The sequence below is a fragment of the Phycodurus eques genome, chromosome 1, assembly GCF_024500275.1.
Source record: "Phycodurus eques isolate BA_2022a chromosome 1, UOR_Pequ_1.1, whole genome shotgun sequence".
Taxonomy (NCBI): Eukaryota; Metazoa; Chordata; class Actinopteri; order Syngnathiformes; family Syngnathidae; genus Phycodurus; species Phycodurus eques.
Window position 1 is genome coordinate 11,724,388 of NC_084525.1, and position 18,968 is coordinate 11,743,355.

Here is an 18,968-nt window from a genome sequence, read left to right on the forward strand (position 1 = left end):
AGCTTCAACAATTAGTGTCCTCAGTTCCCAACCGTTTATTGAATGTTGTTAAAAGAAAAGGTGATGTAACATAGTTGTAAACAACATGACCCTGTCCCAGCTTTTTTGGAACGTGTTGCAGCCATAAAATTCTAAATCAGAATTACTCATTGTTTTCAGCCGTGACCCAATGGTTAAGATCATTGCCTGCCATTGTGGGGGACCTAGGTTCAAGACCCCGACTGGACCATCCGCCAACATCTCCCGGACTCACGGCTGTGGTGTCCTTGAGCCAGACACTGATGCCCCGAAATGCTCCCCGGGCGCTTCAGCTACCCCCTGCTCCAGTGTGTTCCACTAACTTGTGTATGTGTTCACTGTGATGGGTTAAAAGCAGAGAACAAATTTCGTGTGCATGCATGCATGCTCATGACAATAAAAGGTGATTCTATTCTATAAAAACAATAAAGTTGATCAGTTTGAACATTAAATATATTGTCTTTGTTGTGTATTCAATTAACTATAGGTCGAACATGATTTCCAAATCATTGTATTCTGTTTTTATTTATGTTTAAAACAACGTCCCAACTTCATTGGAATTGGGGTTGTACAACTAAAATGCTTTGATCTCTTGCATGCTGGTGTTTCATGTTTCTGTACTCTAACAAAGTTTGAACACAGAGTTTGAACCAAGAAAAAAAAACAGACACAATCAAATGGAGAGATGTTTGAATAGATCATTGGTTTTTGCCAGCAGGCAAAGTGGACCCATTACGTGCCGGAGCAAACAGGGTCAGGCACTATTTTCCATTAGGAAGCTTGGGTTTGTGTTGGGTTGCATCAGAGGTATAGGGGATGCTTTTAGAGGACGCCTTCATTGTGCACTGGAGTGCTCTGATCGTGGCCAACGGGAATAAACTCTACACAAAAGAGGATGCCAGATTACATTTATTAAAACATGAATCCAACTCTTTCATCCATCCATCCATCCATCCATTTTCTTAGCCGCTTTTCCTCATTAGGGTCGCGGGTGTGCCGGAGCCTATCCCAGCTATGATCGGGCAGGAGGCGGGGTACATCCTGAACTGGTTGCCAGCCAATCGCAGGGCACATACAAACAAACAACCACTCATATTCACACCTACGGGCAATTTAGAGTCTCCAATTCAGGCATGTTTTTGCGATGTGGGAGGAAACCGGAGTGTCCGGAGAAACCCCACGCAGGCACGGGGAGAACATGCAAACTCCACATAGGCGGGGCCGGGAATTGAAACCCGGTCCTCAGAACTGTGAGGCTGACGCTCTAACCAGTCGTCCACCGTGCCGCCCCAACTCTTTCATTTTTTCTTATTTCTTCTGGTATACCAGTAGCCACTTCATTGTACTTCATTGTAATTCTGCCTTTATTGTGTAATTCCATATGTGAACATCTCAGGTTTTTATAACCTTTATAAGTTAACTTCAATGACGCGCAACCTTGGAATTTTAAACAGAGCCTTGCCACTGCAACACTGAATTGCAAATGCTAGTCTGTAGAAATTTAATGGTTATATTACTTTTAGGCGGCACGGTGGCCGACTGCTTAGAGCATCTGCCTCCCAGTTCAGAGGACCCGGGTTCAATCCCCAGCCCCGCCTGTGTGGAGTTTGCATGTTCTCCCTGTGTGGGTTTTCTCCAGCCACTCCGGTTTCCTCCCACATCCCAAAAACATGCATGGTAGGTTAATTGAAGACTCTAAATTGCCCGGAGTTGTGAATGTGAGTGTGGATGGTTATTTGTTTGTATGTGCCCTGCGATTGGCTAGGAACCAGTTCAGCATGTACCCTGCCTCCTGCCCGAAGATAGCTGGGATAGGCTCTAGCACTCCCGCGACCCTTGTGAGGATAAGCGGCTCAAAAAATGGATGGATGGATATTACTTTTATTTGGTGATGATTTTAATTTAATTTTTAATTTAATTTTTAATTTAATTTTTAATTTAATTTTTAATTTAATTTTAATTTAATTTTAATTTAATTTTTAATTTAATTTTTCATCCATCCATCCATCCATTTTCTGAGCCGGTTCTCCTCACTAGGGTCATGGGCGTGCTGGAGCCTATCCCAGCTATCTTCGGGCAGGAGGCGGGGTACACCCTAAACTGGTTGCCAGCCAATCGCAGTTTAATTTAATTTAATTTAATTTTTTATTTAAATTTTACCAGTGATATTGTGTATTTGTTGCCCATTGGCTGGATTCAGTCCATGTCTCCAACGTCAATTAGAGTTACGTGGTTGTGCTAGTTGCAGGAAATCAATATTGCAGTGAAAAGCATGTCAGACACAGTTTATAGTCTATATGACTAAAGATGAAAAGTTATTACATTTTCAGATCACGATTTTAGAGACCAAAATGATCACAGATATAATTTTCATGCATGCAAGACTCTAGAAAATTTACTTAAAGACTAAAATGACTCAGAGTCTTTTCTGTTTTCTTTGCCTACATGATAGTTGACTTAATTTAATCACTGCAGTCTTGGTAGTACCCTAACATATCATAACACCACAACATCATCTGAACATCTGACGTCTTCGCTCTTCTTCTTTTGTTCTAGGGTTCGCGTTTGAAATCAATTTCATCCCGGTTTATTGGTAAACCCGAAACAATTTCCTCCCTAAATATGACTCTCAAGTTTCATCTCCTGCCTCAAACCGTAATACACACCAGTCTATCACTTTCCCACAACTTTTCAAAATAGTGATTGAAATTCATTGCCTGCAAACCCAGTAAGGTCATCTCAGCCCAAAGTTTGTGTCACCTCTCTCGTGCATGGACAGCAATCGGTGGGATTGAATATTACTGCCATCTCCCTCACCCTGTCCTTCACACCCTTCTGCCTCCATTAGGCCACAGACATCGTGATAGGAAATGTGGCTGGCTGTGAGGACAAGTTCTGGTAGGGGTGGGATGGTAATGGGGCTGCCCATCACCTTGCTGGAGGCGACTGGCAGGCAGGGTGTGCTGGATGGGATCAATCAGGTTTTTCGGGCTCTCTTCACTCTAGTGTGCCCTTAATCATTGTGGTGCTAAAAATCCCAGGACGGACCTATAAGAAGCTTCTTTACTATTTTACTGAAAGGCTTGATTTGCTTCGGTTAAGCATCTCTCACTGAGTTGTAGTAGTGAAGTTGGACCAACACATTATACATCCCCACACCTCTTATTATTCAATATAGAGCTAATTTAATGCTCTATTTGTATGTAATTTGTCCCCTGGGCCATTTTATAGTTGGGTTGGTGAGCCCAATTTGTGTGACGTAGGTATGAAACCAAGAACCCACTATGTATATATAAGCACTGTTTTGTTAGGAGACATGGGGAAAATATTGACAATGAGGTAAAAACATGTTCTTCATTGTCTGCATTGCCCCTAATCCAAAAACATTTGCTTTCTCCTAGCATCCCCGTCGAAGCCTAATAATGTCAGCTTAAGCTCTGCACAACTGTCCATCTGACATGAGGGCTGGATTTGTGCTGGATTGGAAAATCTGGATGGGCTGTCTCCCAAGCCCTATAATTCTACACACACCCACCCACACACACACATACAGCCAGCCAGATTAAAAAGCAGAGGGGCTGCAGATGATCTGCATGTCATGGCAGTTGAGCGGGTGTTGACTCGACCTTTTAGGGCGTTTGGCTGTTTAGAACCAAAAGTTACTAAACTATCCCGAAAGGCAAATTTGAAATAAACCTGTTCATTTTAGTGATAAAGACTCAGTGGATTTTGGGCTTCTTGACCCTCCCATGGGCACATGAAAGTTCCCTGAGGCCACAGTTCTGATTAAGAGCACCTCAACCCTAGATATGTCCCCACGATGTCCTTGTGCCTCAGTGGGCATGCATGCCCTCCTTTTGTTGCAGAAAAAACAGGAAGGGGGGTCGGAGGGTCTTCATAGGGTGGTGGGCGATGCTCGCCCAGATTACACTTCATCATACAGCCTATTTACACTTGACACCAAACATTACGGCAAACAAATCGCACCAGAGCAACTAAACTTGCTCGCCGACGTTCACGAAAATCAGAGAATTTCGAGACTGGTCACGTGTTCCTCCGGTCACTCACGTGACCCCCTAGGCACGGACCAATCGGGTGGCGCTTCGTCCTGGCGAGATCAAAAGGAAGAGGGTGGAGATCTTTTTCCTTTTTGCGATTTTTAATCTTGCTACACCATCGGTGGTCGTTGACATCATCCTTCCCTACAGAAAGGTAAAACTGCTTTTCGTGACTATTTATTTGCCAATAGAAGGCCAACATCTGATGCTAGTTGTTTTTTATTGAATTAATTAATTTGCCCCCTGAAAATATTTTACTTTATATATATATCCAAGAAAGCGATGGTTGCTGGATTTCAGATGTATGAAACTGGTGAAGTGCAGTTGTATTGTCTCACGCCATCAGTACTTTATAATTTAATTTATTAATTTAGTAGCGTAACTATGACCTTTTCAATGCGCTGCCGCCGTTATGACTCATGATCTTATTTTGTCATCCGGAAAAGATCTCGTTAAGGTTTCCTTACCTTATCCTCAGTTCCAACAATGTCCCATGCAAACTAGAAATATTTTGATTTTCACAAGACAATTTCATTGAATGGTCAGTTGATTGAGCGCATCTTTTGTTCAGCTCAAGCATGATCACTTTTATTTAGTATGAATTTATCTGCAGCTGGCTTGACCTTCACTACGACATGCTGAAACGAACACTTGGCTAGCTTGTGATTGTTATTCCAATTATCGTCACATTGATATTAGCACTGCCATGTTTGCAAAGCCTGAAATGTGGTCTCAGCTCAAAGGCTGTACAGCACGTTCAATAGCTGCTTTGTTGTTGCAAAATACTCTTTAAGGAAGATGAGCAACATTTGGAAAGTGTGTACATATCTTCTTCCTGGGCTACAAAGCAACCTAAAAGTCAAAGAGCTTCAAAGCGCACAGGAGCCGTGAATTTCTTCACTTATTGCAAATTATGGAAAATCTAAAATGGCTGACTTGACGCGCAGCTTTTTCACAGCACAACATGGTGCGCCTGTGTCGTTAAGCCTTTGACAGTGCGCCACGGATGCTCGTACCCCCCTGCTACCCCCCTCTTCCCCATCACTGCCACAGTTGTAGGCGAACACACTGCGAGGTACTTTGAACGCTACTTGGTGCAAGTTCGCTCCGCTGTTAATGTCTTTGAGGAAGCTTTTGACCATGATCGGGGCTGAGGTATCGGGATTCTGGGTCGCTGATGTGGACTGACAGCTTTTGAAAGCACTGTCATAGTGGCGTGGCATTGGGCGGATGCACGCCCCCAACCCCCCACCCACTTCCAACCTATCGTACCACGTACAACAAAAGCCCACGCAACATGAGAGCTGCTCATATACCAGTAAAAAGAATTTCTGAAGAAAGCATATCCTGCAAGCTTCCTGTACTGAAGATCTTCTTCAATGCAAATCAGATTATCATCACTCGAAGTTGCCAAATTATCTCTTGAAGGTTGTGTAAAAAAATATGTATCAATGAGGTCAGCCCGAGGGCTCCCCCTCCTCTGCCCCCTTTTGTTCACCCGTAATTGGAGCACCAACATCCGGAGACCTCAGTTATATGAGGAAACATATTGGCCACACTCAAGCTTTGCCTAAGGCCAAATGATGAGCTGTCTCATCAATGGATGCAAACATCTGTGGAGGATACAAGCAGGAAGATTGATTTTAAAGTGTTTCTGAGGTGGATGTTTTTCATTTTTATCCATGAACCCTCCCTGAATGTTCCAGGTTGTATTCGAATATTCAGTTAGTGTCGAGAGAATAGTGCGTCTTTGCTACCAACATATTGCATCCCTGCATCAAACCATCATGGCGGGATCCCTCGCTTGAGTCGTGGATTAGGTGGGAACAGATGACAGAGGCTTTGGATGGCTTTGGATGGGATCGTACAGCAATTCTCTCCTTGTTGTGACTTGTTTGGTAACATATTTGCACCACGGCTTATTGATACAGAATTTTAAAATTACCTTTGCCACAATGCAACATTCCTCGTGTCCTTAAATACACAATCTAACCAAGTAAGGTGGTCTTTGCGAATCAAATTACCACAGTCGTTTCTAGCCAGGGGTGCTTTTGCATCATTTACACATCAGCAAGTCCTCATAAAAAAAGTAGCGTCTAACTGTTGTTACAAGAGCAGAACTGGAAGCCAAGACATAAAGAGACAAGGCCTCAGGTTCATCTTTTTTAACAGCAATGCACAAGTCTTTTCTGTGCATGGCAATCAGATGCAAGGAAATTCGGGAGGCGAGGGGTGTGTGTGGGGTGTGTGGTGCATTTTGTGCACTGTGTTGTCCAGCCGAGCGTAAAGCGTGATTAATTCAATAGCCTCCATAGAGGAGGAGGCTAGCAGCGCTGCAACACCGAGCATGACCCACTTTCCCCGTCAGATGTCATGAAAAATTCCCTGCCGTCCCTCGTTGTGTGTCGTCCCCCCAACTTCCTGCCTGACTATCAGAAATGGGGGAGGAACATTTGCAAATATAAGTGGATATTTGTAAGATATGATGTCATGGAATTGTCAGAGAAAAGGCAAATTCTTGACTAGAATTGGGTTTAAAAAAGAAAAAAAAAAGATGACCTCAAATTAAAATGAGCATTTGCTGCATAGTTTTAGCCCAATGGGCCAAATGATTCATGGGGCCTTGACCTAATTCTATTATGTGCTCAAAACACTATTCAAATTCAAGGTATTATTTTTTATTTTTTTTGGTTGACCTCAATCTACAGATTTCAGTGTGTTTACAGTGATCACTGTTGCGGAAGTATGAAAATATTACTTTATGGGAACAAAAAATGCATCTCTGGGTAAAGAGGACACAGACACACAAGCTGAACTGTAACATTAAACACACAGCAACTCACATTTTGCAGCACTTAAATGTGCTCTGCCTCCCCCTCCCTTGTGAAAACCTGCACCACTGGATCGAGTCTTAAACCCGGATTAAGGTTTTTTATGTAATCTGGTCTCCTCTGGGAGATTGGCGAGACAGCTGGCGACAGAATCCCTGTCCTTATCTCTTGGTCCTCCGTTGGCCTCTAACCAAGCCATGCATGCAGCATGCAGCATAGGTATGATTTCTGGATCCAGCGCAACATGCTGATGTTGGTTTCCAATGAGATTGCTGCAATTACAAGAGCAATATGTTGCTCACAAGATAGTAAGGGTACATTTTCCAAGATTGGATGTAATGATTAACTATTAAGTGGTTTGCTAATCATTCAAAATCAAGCCCAGCAATTATTCTACAAGCGATGTGCAATCAAAATCAAAATTCTTATTATTATTATTTGCAAACAGCTGGCAACTCCATGCTTTTAATCAAGTAACATCTTGATTTCTTGCACTTAAAAGATTGTCAGGGAAGGACCATAATTACAAAGCTGCTAATTAGCAGCTGGCAGGGACACAGATGCATTTTGCTGCTGCAGCAGGTGAGACGAAAACAGAAAATGTGTTTTCATTTCCGCTTCTGCTTGGGAGATTAAGATTGTCAAGGTCAGCTGCTGCAAGAGGTTTTCTCCCACTTTCTAGCCAAGCACTATTTTTAAGGTATGACGCATCATGTCTCATTGAAAAAAATCCTCTGACAGCTCAAAAACTCAGCACTACATCTTACACCACAAGCTCAAACTCATCTTAAATTCAGTATCATCCGTAAGGACTTTGGGTTTAGAACTGTTGGGTCTTTGTTTCCAGTCCTGCTGTTGAAAACAAATAACTTTAGTTGAGGTGCCCTTGAGCAACACGCCAAACCCCGAGAATCACCTCAGCAACTCTCCATCACTCTGACATCTCTCTTTTAATGTATGGTCTGGTTCTGTGTGTGGTGTGCAACAAAAATATACAGCGACCTATAAATGGAATTTCCCATGAAGGATTATGATCAGTATAAGAAATTTAAAAATGTGTACTTTCCATTACAAATTAAACTGCAATGAACCGTACATTACAAGAAAACATCGATATTTACAAACTTTTACAATCTAAATGGTGCCATTCGATGTCATTAATTTGACTGTGATGACCCATTCTGACTGGGTGCTTGACATTATGGTCCGGTGCGCCCTCCTGTGTTCACCCTTGTAACTGATATCACTCCGAGGCAGGGATGAGATTGGAGCTGCAGCTGAAAAGAGTGATGAAAAACAAATATGCATTGGATGGCTCGTCTCAGGGCTAAATCCTCTCTTACAAATGCTATGAATTCATTTGGATTTTTCAGGGGAAAATTACATTTCTTTATCGGGGAAAACTGCATTAACAGTTTATCCCGTTAAAACAATTCATTTACCCAGTATGCACACAATAGAACCGCATGCTAACATCGTTTTTTTTCTTTGTAAACGTATTATATGGTCCATTGTAAAGGGAAATCAGGGCCATGAGGTGTTTTTTCTCTTCAAGATGGGCATATTGTATGGTGCAGAAAACACAAACTGTCTCTTGCCTGTAGCTGGACCGTGAACAGTGAACTGTCCCAACTGCAATTTCTCATTCACAGACCAAAAACGATTGTGTAACATGTCTGATGTTAACACTCTTTGCCTTTCAGGTGACCCATTGACCGACCTCACCCTCACACCCCCATTGGCCCACAAACTCCTCTCTGACGTGACCAATCCCCTTCCTCTCGCATCCAACATGGAGCCCATCAAGGTCCAATCAGAAGGTGGACTGAATGTGACCCTTACCATTCGGCTGCTGATGCACGGCAAGGTGTGATGCTCAGATCTATAATTCTACCAATCACACATCAGAAAGCACCCAGAAAAAGAGATAACATTGTTGCAAATTTGTGTCTCTGCAGGAGGTTGGGAGCATCATAGGGAAAGTAAGTGTCATCGGCTCACATTTTCAATGCAATGCAGTGCGCCCCCACTATTCACGAAGGATCGGGAACAGGCCGCAAATAGTGAAAATCTGGGATTAATTGATGCCCAGTTGCATTGGGGAAAAAAATAAATATATATATTTTTTTCCTTAAACTCCCAAAGAATTTCAATAAGTGGGGATAAACTGCCAATAAGTGTTTTCGTGGTCGGTTCCTCCAGCAAAAAAGAAAAAAAAAAAAACATTTACAAAATTTTTTTAAAAAACTATTTTGAAAAAAAAACGGAAAAAAACCTGAGGCTGTCGAACCGCGATTGTGTGGAGGTCCACTGTATTTTGATTGAGAAATAATACGGTACATGCAACATCTAAATTGACTAAATTCACTTCCAGAAAGGGGAGACAGTGAAGAAAATGCGTGAAGATGTAAGTAAAGTTTTTCTGCAGGCATCTTCTTGTGAAACCTAATGCAGTGGTACCTTGACTTACTAGTTTAATTAGCTCTGTGACAAAGCAAGTAACTTAGTTTACCCGTATCTCAAATCCCACCCACTGTGGTACATTCGTATGTTGATGTGTGCCATTAAGGGGCGTGGCCTATTGGGCAACATCAGGAGCCTGGATTCAGTCACGTTGGCCATTTACTACATGCTTAGTTCAGTGTTAGTGTCTCCTCCATGCTCCTTGCGAGTGTTTTCATTTTGTATTCATGTTTGACTGTTTGTCCCGATCAATAAACGGCCTGAAAGCGCAACGGCAACTATGGCTCTCTTTTCGTTTCTTTTTAACTTCACTTAAGCGGCAGCGCATTTTTAGCTTGCTTGCAACTCAAATTTTGCCACGCAACACAAAGCAAAATAAATGAATAAATAAATATAACTCGATCAAGCGACACCCCGTAACTAAAAAAAAACTGGTAAATTGGGACACTCGTAAACCAAGGTACCACTGTAGTTTCTTGCTCATAGATCAGACTGTGCTCCTATACAGAGTGGAGCTCGTATTAACATCTCAGAAGGCAACTGCCCCGAACGGATTGTCACCATCACTGGGCCAACGGACGCCATCTTCAAGGCCTTCGCAATGATAGCCTACAAGTTTGAGGAGGTAACAGCTGACGTTAGCTCGCAGGCTAGTAATTATGTTTTGCTAAATGACTCAAAAGACAACCCAACCAAACATCAGAATCAGAATCGCCTTTATTGTCATTGTATGCAATACAACAGAATTTGAGGTTGCTACTCCTTGATGCCTATATTTACTACCGGTACAATAAATTCAAGTAAGAGAAGGTCAACATAGGATAGGAATAGTACCGCATATAAATAAGATTAATGCAAATGAGAATAGTGTAATGTAAATAGGAACAGCAAAATGACATTATACATACCAGTGAGAAAATGCCTTCCAAAAAGCAGATGATGAACGTTTGGTTGCCTGTCTGTCCCTTTAGAGGTTGCTACTACATGCCTGTAACTATTCTCATTCATCCAGGTCATTTCATTCTAAGGGCACTGAATCGCTCACAACTGGTTCAGCTTGTCTTAGAAGTTTCGCCTGTCATCCGAGCAGGCTTCATCAAGTCATGCAACAATGCTTAATTAGGAGAACAGTTGTTTTTATGAACTGATGAAGACTACACAGACGAGAGACGAAATGTCTTGTAAGACAACCAGAACAGTCCAGTTGCGATCATTTCAGTGCCCTGAGAATTGCTAAGACATCTCATCTTTATACAACTATTTATAACAGCCATTCCATCTAGCCTCCTAAACCACATGGTCTACTGGATTAATTTCAATATATATATTTTGAAAGAAATTCAAAGAAAACGCATACAGATTTGGGGGTATATATGTTGGTGCAATGCCAAACAAGTTTTTGTCATGGTTTTAGTTCAGGTCAGCAGTAGTCAATTGCTTTTTTCCCATCGGGAAGTATCCTGGCACCTATTGTTTGCAATCGTTCTTGAATGGTCTATGAATCCAAAAAATGTCATTCTAGGATATCATCAACTCTATGAGCAACAGTCCTGCCACCAGCAAACCCCCTGTCACCCTAAGGCTTGTGGTCCCAGCCAGCCAGTGTGGCTCGCTCATTGGCAAAGGGGGCTCCAAAATCAAAGAGATGAGAGAGGTAGCGGAAAGAACACACGACGTCCCAGTGAGCAAACACAAACACATCCGGACTCTTCCTTCAGTCTACAGGCGCTCAGGTCCAAGTGGCGGGCGACATGCTCCCCAACTCAACAGAGAGGGCGGTGACCATTTCCGGGGCGCCGGAGGCCATCATACAATGTGTCAAACAGATATGTGTGGTGATGCTGGAGGTATGGTAACCTCGTGTATGCTGCATTCTTCTCATGTGGAACTCCAACCATTATTTTCCCCTAGTTTATTGGCACATGGTCACATTTTGGGGATTTGACAGTGTTGATTGCTAATAAAAGAGCATGGCAGATGATTAATGTTAAATGTATTGGTGACCACTTGCAGGGACCAATCACATTTGTGGTCTTTCTGTTGCTTGCTTCGTTAATATGAAAATTTGAACTGTCTGCACTGCCAGTTGTCCAGCCGGCCATCATGATGGCACCCACCATGGATGCCGGCACAGTTGCGACACGGCTGTAAGTCTCCAGAGTGCTCAGGGGGGTTGTTTTAAGTGTTTATAGCGTCATCATTATCCAGTTGAAAGTGGTGTTCCGGGTGAATCACAAACTGGACCTTATGTCAGCATGTGCACAGTGGAGAGCACTTTTGTGTCACAGGTCTTCCCTCAGGCACTGTCCCTCTCGGTCTCACTTTATGCTCTCTTTCTTCCTCTTTTTCTTCTTCTCTAACACTCTCCACATCTCACTCTTTCTCCCACCCTTACTCCTCAGTCCCCACCGAAAGGTGCCACAATCCCCTACCGCCCCAAGCCTGCCTCCACCCCTGTCATTTTTTCAGGTGGCCAGGTAAGAGCAGACCCACTGGGGGCGTCCACAGCCAACCTCAGCCTCTTACTGCAGCACCAGCCACTGCCTGTTAGTGTCACACCAGGTTTTATTCAACCAACCCCCCCCTTCCCACCACGCACACACACCCCACCCACCCTCACTTCCCCACCTGCCCCCTCCACTGGCATGAAACTATCACCGCTGTCCGCTGTGCCCTCACTGCCATCCATCAGCCTGGAATTGGGATAGAAGGGATCACTGGAGTCATTAAGGGAGGATTTGGCTGTGACTGCAGTGTATTATTCTGGGTTGGGAAAAATCCATCACGTTTGCAGGGAGACTGGCCAGTTTACCAAATTATTGATGAGAGCCAAAAAAAGATTAGAAAAATGTCCATGCTGTTCTGAAACTGAATGAGCAGGACAGAAAAAAAAAAATTAAATGTCAAAATTGTCTTGACGTAAATACAACAATTCCAATAAATTATATTTATATTATTATTATATTTATAAATTTATTTTGGTTACTTTAAAAGGAGATTATTTAGTGGCCATAAGATAGTTTCATTTACTGCTTATAACCATATGGTTATTGTCCACATAGCCAGAATCTGAGCAAAAGCGATGAAACAAAACACAACAATGTCCATGTTTTGTTCCTTACAAACTCTGTTTTGTTAACAATGTTAACAAAGTTTTTACAATGGGTTTTCTGCAGAATTAACGACACAGCAGACCATATATGCGATTTATTTTATCACTCCAGCTGCTGTCTTGAATGGTGAAATGAAATTTAGCTGAGTTCTGGCCTCCGCAGCCCTCCACCGACCCATTCATTAGACCAAGTCACATAACTTCTCCTTCCACCTCTGTCCCTCCTTTGTCACACTGATCCCATATTGATATAATTCAACTGGATTTGATTGATGATAGACTTAATAATATAGTGCATGTCTTTCCCGTAACCTGGCTAAAATAAAAAGCTTCAGACCATAACCAAAATGTATTAGAACATCAACTTTCTGTGAGTGTCGAAGCACCTTAACAATGCAGTTTCATGTTTACAGGCTTACACCATCCAAGGACAGTACGCCATCCCACATCCAGATGTGAGTGCTCGCCACATCAGGCGCTCCACATTGCATCCAAACATCTCTCTTGGAAACACAGGCTCCTAACAGCACCTCCCTGCCCTTCTTTATTAATATTAAATGCTAATATTAATATGGCTTTTACTGTATATCTGAAATGTAATTCCTATATCTTTTGACGCTGAAGACTCTTGACTCCCGTCTGTCTGTTCTCCGTTAAACCTGAGGGGGCTTGGCCTGCAGCTCGCAAAACTAGCTAATAGTATCATCATTTAATATTTATCTGCTTTCCGCCTGCACTCCAGTGTGTAACATGTCTTCAATGCTTGCTCAGATCAGCACTGCACAACATGTTGACTGCATCATGTAACCAAGCTGCTCATCTTTGAAGGAACCATCAAAAGAATGACCAGAGCCACTTAATGACAATTAATTTGATCAATTCATTATCAGTATAGTCAGACTCCACCAAGGCCAAAAAATCCTCAACATATCTTTCTGACTTCTTTGATACAGTGCTCAGTCTTGTTTAAAGTACTTGAAAGTGCTGCTTGGGTGAAAGTACAAGTATCGTAATAGAAACCTTCTTGAATATTACTGGAGTAAAAGTCTGACAGTATATGACATTTACTGAATTTAAGTATCAAAAGTCATGTTCTGAGATTAAACATACTAAAATGTTGCTGTAAAAGTGTTTACAAAGCATTACGTCAATGAACAAATTCTTCTGATTTATTTTGTAGTAGCAAGTAATGAAGATGGTTTACAGGGATGTCTCAGTGTAAAAGTATATTTTATTTAGGAAATGTAGTAGTGAAAGTTGCCAGAAATATAGTTATTCTGATCCATACCAAAACGTAAAGGGTTCTTGCTCAGCATGTGCCACCCCTCAACAAAGAAAAGGAGCTTGTGTTGTCTTTGTATAATCCGGCAAAACTAAACAAACAAACAAAAGGAGTACCTCTCGCCCTCATGCTTTCATGCTTGCTGTAATAAACTTTTTAAAAAAAGGAAGTTGAGATGCTTGTAACAATATCAGGCCAAGCCCTTCACCTTCACCTTTTTGTGTTTCCTCAGATCCTATCTTGACTCTTGTAACCTTTTGGATAGAATTCAGTGTGTGCGTGTGTGTGCGCGCGCTCGTATGTGTGTGTATATGTGTGTGCACAAATGTGTTTTTAACGATGACCTCATAGCTTTGCTGTCCTCCTCCCCCCCCCCACTCCCCACCCCCTCAGCAGTTGAGCAAGCTCCACCAGTTGGCTATGCAGCAAACCCCCTTTACCCCCCTCGGACAGACCACCCCTGCCTTTCCCGGTACGTACCCACCTACACGACAACCCTCTTTACCGAAACTCCTTCTCTCGTTTGTACCTGTAGAAGTGAACGCATTCTCTTCCTCCAACACTTTGTTGTTCTTCTTCTTCTTCTTCTTCTTCTTCTTCTTCTTCTTCTTGTCGTCTTCCTCCTTTTGCTCTGCCTAGGACATGGCCTGCTGGTGGTCTGCTCTTGTTGATGTTGAGGTTTTTTTCCCCCCCATAGCATCCTTTCTTTAAATGATGCAACTGCCTCGCAGACTTTCTGCATAGAGAGTCAAGTGTTCTGATGGGTGCTCGTGGGCCCAATGTGGCGCATTGCTCAAATGTTCACGAGTTGCGCCAACATGTCAAACTCTATTTTATGTATTCTTCCTCTCCTCCTCTTCCTCTTCCTGGTGCGGTCAACAGCAAGTCTGGATGCCAGTAACCAGGCCAGTACTCATGAACTCACCATTCCCAATGATGTGAGTATCGAATAAATCACTATTAAGTTGACTTTCGAGTTTGTGATGCTAATTCTTTAACTAGGGATTTATTGCAGTCAATTACAAATCTAACAAAGGAATGTGAATAATAAAGACAGACCAACATGTGCATGCCCTGGCCATCCTAAGTCCCGCCCCCATTCTTTTCCCAGCTAATAGGCTGCATAATTGGACGCCAGGGAACCAAAATCAACGAGATCCGTCAGATGTCTGGGGCACAGATCAAAATTGCTAACGCCATGGAAGGGTCATCGGAGCGCCAGATCACCATCACAGGGACCCCCGCCAACATAAGCCTGGCCCAGTACCTCATCAATGCAAGGTAAATGCTTGCTATGTGCTAAACTCAAGCTTCCGCTCTTCCTCCAATTGTTTTTTGTTTTGTTTTGTCGTTATAGAATAACTGTAAACCAGTAACCTGTTCCTGAATTTTCCACATCAAAAATATTTCAAAACTTGGGTGAATGTTTTCATTCTGAACTAGAAATAATCATTTATTTTGAACCCTAACACTAAACTGTCTCAATAAATCTTCAATGGGAGTTTTTCATCAGCGCACAAAAGTTTCTTTTCATTGTGCCGAATTAGCAGCGACACGCCCTCGAGTCAAAGTCGCCAGGGAATCAGCTCGACAAGCAGAAGATGGACAAAGACAAGAGAGCGTGGGGAGGTTCTGCCGGCTTCCTAAATGTTTCGTTCGTCTGTCCCACCATCGGGATTGGAACCATCTCATTTAGCAGGAACATCTCTCTTTTTCTTTTTGATCCCAGATTCGCTATTTTACTTCTAAATTTAATTGCTTACTCTCCCAATAATTATATTTTTATAATGTTCCTCCTTTCAATATGTGTTGCCTGGAGACACCAAACATAATCATTTGAACATGAAGCCTAGGTTAATAAAACAATTAAAAGTCAAGATCAGTAAGTCATAGATCTTCATATAGTGTATTCACACCAACATGTATTGATGAGTGTGTGATGGGCTCGGCAAACCCTACTCATGTTCTCCTGAGGAACGTCGACGTGGTGGGATAAAGAGAGGTGTTGTCTTTTTGAAGTAGTGACTCCTTTGATGAAAACAAGGGATGTTGATGTCATTGTGTTCTTCTTATAAGCAATCGGTTAATTAACATTCATTGTCCACCGACGATCAAGTAACAGTGCCAATTCAATCACAGTGTTCAACTCAATGTAGTTTTCGTTGGAATTTGGCCATCTTGAGTGGGATGAAAAGGATTTGGTAGTGGATCTAAATGTCAATTTGGGCGATAGCAGGCCCCTCCGCACTTGGCTTCGTGGTTGGTTCTAATCTCGCCGGCATCAAAGATTGTTGCTAGATTCTGTTTCCTGCCGGCATGCCGCGTTCTTCACTAAAATGTAAAATGTTATGTTTCTGTAGGACGATTTTATAACTTTTTTAAAGCACTTTGTGAGTCATCTCTGTGAAAAAGTGCTATACAAATAGAATTTACTCACATGCCCTTCATCCTCCAGGTTCCGAGATGTGGCGGCCATGTGGAACGACCCGTCCTCCATGACCACATCCTGAGCTCCCGAACTGGCTCTTCCATCTGGCCCTTTCCAACAACTGACGACACCCTCCGGACTCTGGCTCTGGCTCTCCGAAAACCCTGCGCACCGGCCGCCCTGGTCCTCCACACACTAGCGAAGGCCGAGAGCTCACTTTTATTTCAGAGAGCCAATTAAAAAAAGAAAACTCTCTGTTGAGTATGTTTTTGTTTTAGAGAACTGTTGAAGCATGTTGAATGTTTATTAGCAACAACTTGTGTTACTTTTTTCTTTCTGTTAATCTATTTTTCTCTGTCAGTGCTGCGTCATAGAACATTTAAGAAGTAAAAGATTGAACATTTTGTAGAAGTAGTTCTTTGCATTTATTACAGCTCAGTGATGCTATCGGCAGAGTGTGGTGGGATGTAGCCAAAATTTTATAATATATCCTAGGAAAATTGAGCCTTTAGAAAACAATATTGGACTATTCCACTTCTGTCCTCATTTGCATCTTTGTCAAATTACATCATGACCCTTTTTAGCCAATGGTATCACTCCTGGAGCCTCCCTTTTTGTGTTTATATCCTATACTTACGTATATTATTGCTTATATTGCATGTGTTAAGTGTTGTATTGTTGTGTATTTCAGCAGAACCTGTTCAGTGGACCTTGAAATGTTACTGTATATCTTTGTGCACCTGCTCTTTTCCGCTCTTGTTTTACGCTTTTTTCTGGCCACTCACTTGTAGTCCTACACCCTGCCCAAACCTATAGCCTCCTTCTATTACTAGTGTAGACATGCATGAAAGGAAATTAGACAAAACCCAGTGACTATAACACTGACTGGAAATTTAAATGATTGTTTATGATCATACTGTATTTGTTTTGTACAAGGACTTTTATGACTATTTGTCAACTACGCGGCGCTCATGCAATAGATGATTCAACACTTTACTCTGGACTGCCTCTGATGTGCGAGGGGTTAGTTGGCCTCAGGCTGTGTCCAAAACCTTTTGGCTTCTTTCCATTGTTGTTTTGATGGAAAAATAAAGGAAGGTCTTAAGAGCAGCTCACAGGGGAAAGAAGTTGAATCTTCCCACCAAAAGAGTTTGGACCAAGCTAAATTGTGTTTGGAGGCCAAAGAATGTTCAGGGGTTTGTTGGGTGGCGGGGAGCAGGGGAAGGGGGGTTGGGTGTTGGGGGGGCTCACGGGGCCGGGGCGGGCATGACCACTCAGTCTCTTTTTCACGATTGTTTATTTGTGTCACGTCGCTTTCATTGTTCATTCAATGCTTTAGGTTTGAATGTCTTTTTACAGTCACAAATATGTCAGCAACTTAATTGGATTTGATTTATTTTTTTGTGCAAGTCAGATGACAAACACACTTTTTTATTGGTTCATCAGTAAACTCAAGCTAATGAGAGGGAGGTAAGAATGCTATTTGGTCTACAAAGCTCAAACTCCACTTGATGCTCAATTCTGTGTTGATGTACACAAACAGCTATTGAATGTTACTGTCCCAGTCACATGATCTACTGTATGTCCAACACGATGTGCAACTTTTAATTTGCAGCATGCTGAGCCTTTGACTAAAACATGGCCCATAGGCGGATAGGATACATTGCCAGTGGTCATTCTGCAATAATCTTACAGTTTGATCTGATAGTTGAGGTGAGAAATGTAACAATAGCTTTGAGTTTCTACTATTTGGGCTGACTAGAATGTCAAAGGACAAGCTGTCATTCTTTGCAAAGTTTCAGAAATATGCACAAAAGAGCAGAGCGCATTCACTTTTCTTGTAATGATGGTTTTCTTTGCATTTTGTTGATCCTGATGGCAAAGCAGAAATATTGAGTTGAAGTGGTGGCAGTGTAATTTCAATAACATCAATATTCATGTACAATTATTTGTTTAAAAAAAAAGAACTGTATTTATTTACATTTGTGTGTATGACTGAAGCAAACTGCAACTAATGCAATAACAGGGTGCAATGTGCAATTATTTATTCAGTTTGGTTTTTTTTCCATTTTGACTTGTAGATCAGAGAGCTGAGTAGCTTCTTGCAAAATGTTTTGTTCTTAAATCTATTTTCCATGTGGCAGGAGCTTTAAAACAAGATTTTTATTTTCAGCTTCTGTTTGTGTGTATTGAAGTTTGGGGAAAAAAGTGAAGTTCGTAACAATTTTTGATTTATTTGCTCTGTGCAGATCTATATTAGTTGTGAGTACTATGTTTAATTTCAAATTGTTGGTAAGTATAAAGACAAATAAAGTTTCAGTTTTTCTTTCTGTGACTTGTTCCTTTTTCTCTTATGTCACTTTAGCGCTGTGTCTGTGTCCGGTCCCGAGATATAATAACCATTGTCATATGCACCTCCAACAAAGTCAAGTAAATTTTGTGGGGGGTATAGCGTCAGTTCACACCTGGCTCAAGACACTTTACATACCGCATAGAGCAGGTCTATAACCTCACTCCTCACACAGTAAAGAAAAAAAGAACTCTTGGCGGTTCCAGATGGCAGCAGCACAATGTACTGAGGTCAAGGTGGGGGCAGGCTAAGTGTTAAAGTGTGTATGTCAGCAACAGGGAGCTAGACTGTTGAGAACCAAAGAGGGAAAATGATTTCAGTGTCTCGAAATAACTTACAAATTGCTTTGTCAGAAAGAATACAGTCCGCCGGCAGTTTCCGCACAAGTCAAAGGTCCTAATAATCATAATGCTAACAGGAGCTTCT

General features: G+C 42.1%; 1 protein-coding gene across 4 annotated transcripts; it reads left to right on the plus strand.

The window, feature by feature from the left end:
• The first annotated feature begins 3,967 nt into the window (after positions 1-3,967).
• On the plus strand, positions 3,968-18,527 carry LOC133403020 (poly(rC)-binding protein 3-like). 4 transcript variants are annotated; one of them, XM_061677472.1, is made up of 13 exons: positions 3,972-4,230; positions 8,611-8,774; positions 8,866-8,889; positions 9,282-9,314; positions 9,879-9,995; positions 10,893-11,024; positions 11,089-11,217; positions 11,773-11,916; positions 12,896-12,937; positions 14,158-14,236; positions 14,647-14,702; positions 14,876-15,045; positions 16,220-18,527. In XM_061677472.1, the coding sequence occupies exons 2-13, from the start codon at positions 8,700-8,702 to the stop codon at positions 16,272-16,274; spliced, it is 1,056 nt and encodes a 351-aa protein (XP_061533456.1). In that variant the 5' UTR covers positions 3,972-4,230; positions 8,611-8,699; the 3' UTR covers positions 16,275-18,527. The 4 variants fall into 4 exon arrangements, with proteins under 4 accessions (XP_061533482.1, XP_061533456.1, XP_061533473.1 ...); XM_061677489.1 differs by having other exon boundaries at positions 14,161-14,236; XM_061677480.1 differs by lacking the exon at positions 3,972-4,230 and adding an exon at positions 7,524-7,607.
• The last annotated feature ends 441 nt before the right edge of the window (positions 18,528-18,968 follow it).

Coding starts and splice junctions, on each gene's coding strand:
- LOC133403020 (XM_061677472.1), top strand. CDS start 8,700: ATGGAGCCCATCAAGGTCCAATCAGAAGGTGGACTGAATGTGACCCTT. Junction 9,996..10,892: donor TAGCCTACAAGTTTGAGGAG/GTAACAGCTGAC, acceptor ATGTCATTCTAG/GATATCATCAACTCTATGAG. Junction 11,218..11,772: donor TATGTGTGGTGATGCTGGAG/GTATGGTAACCT, acceptor CTTACTCCTCAG/TCCCCACCGAAAGGTGCCAC.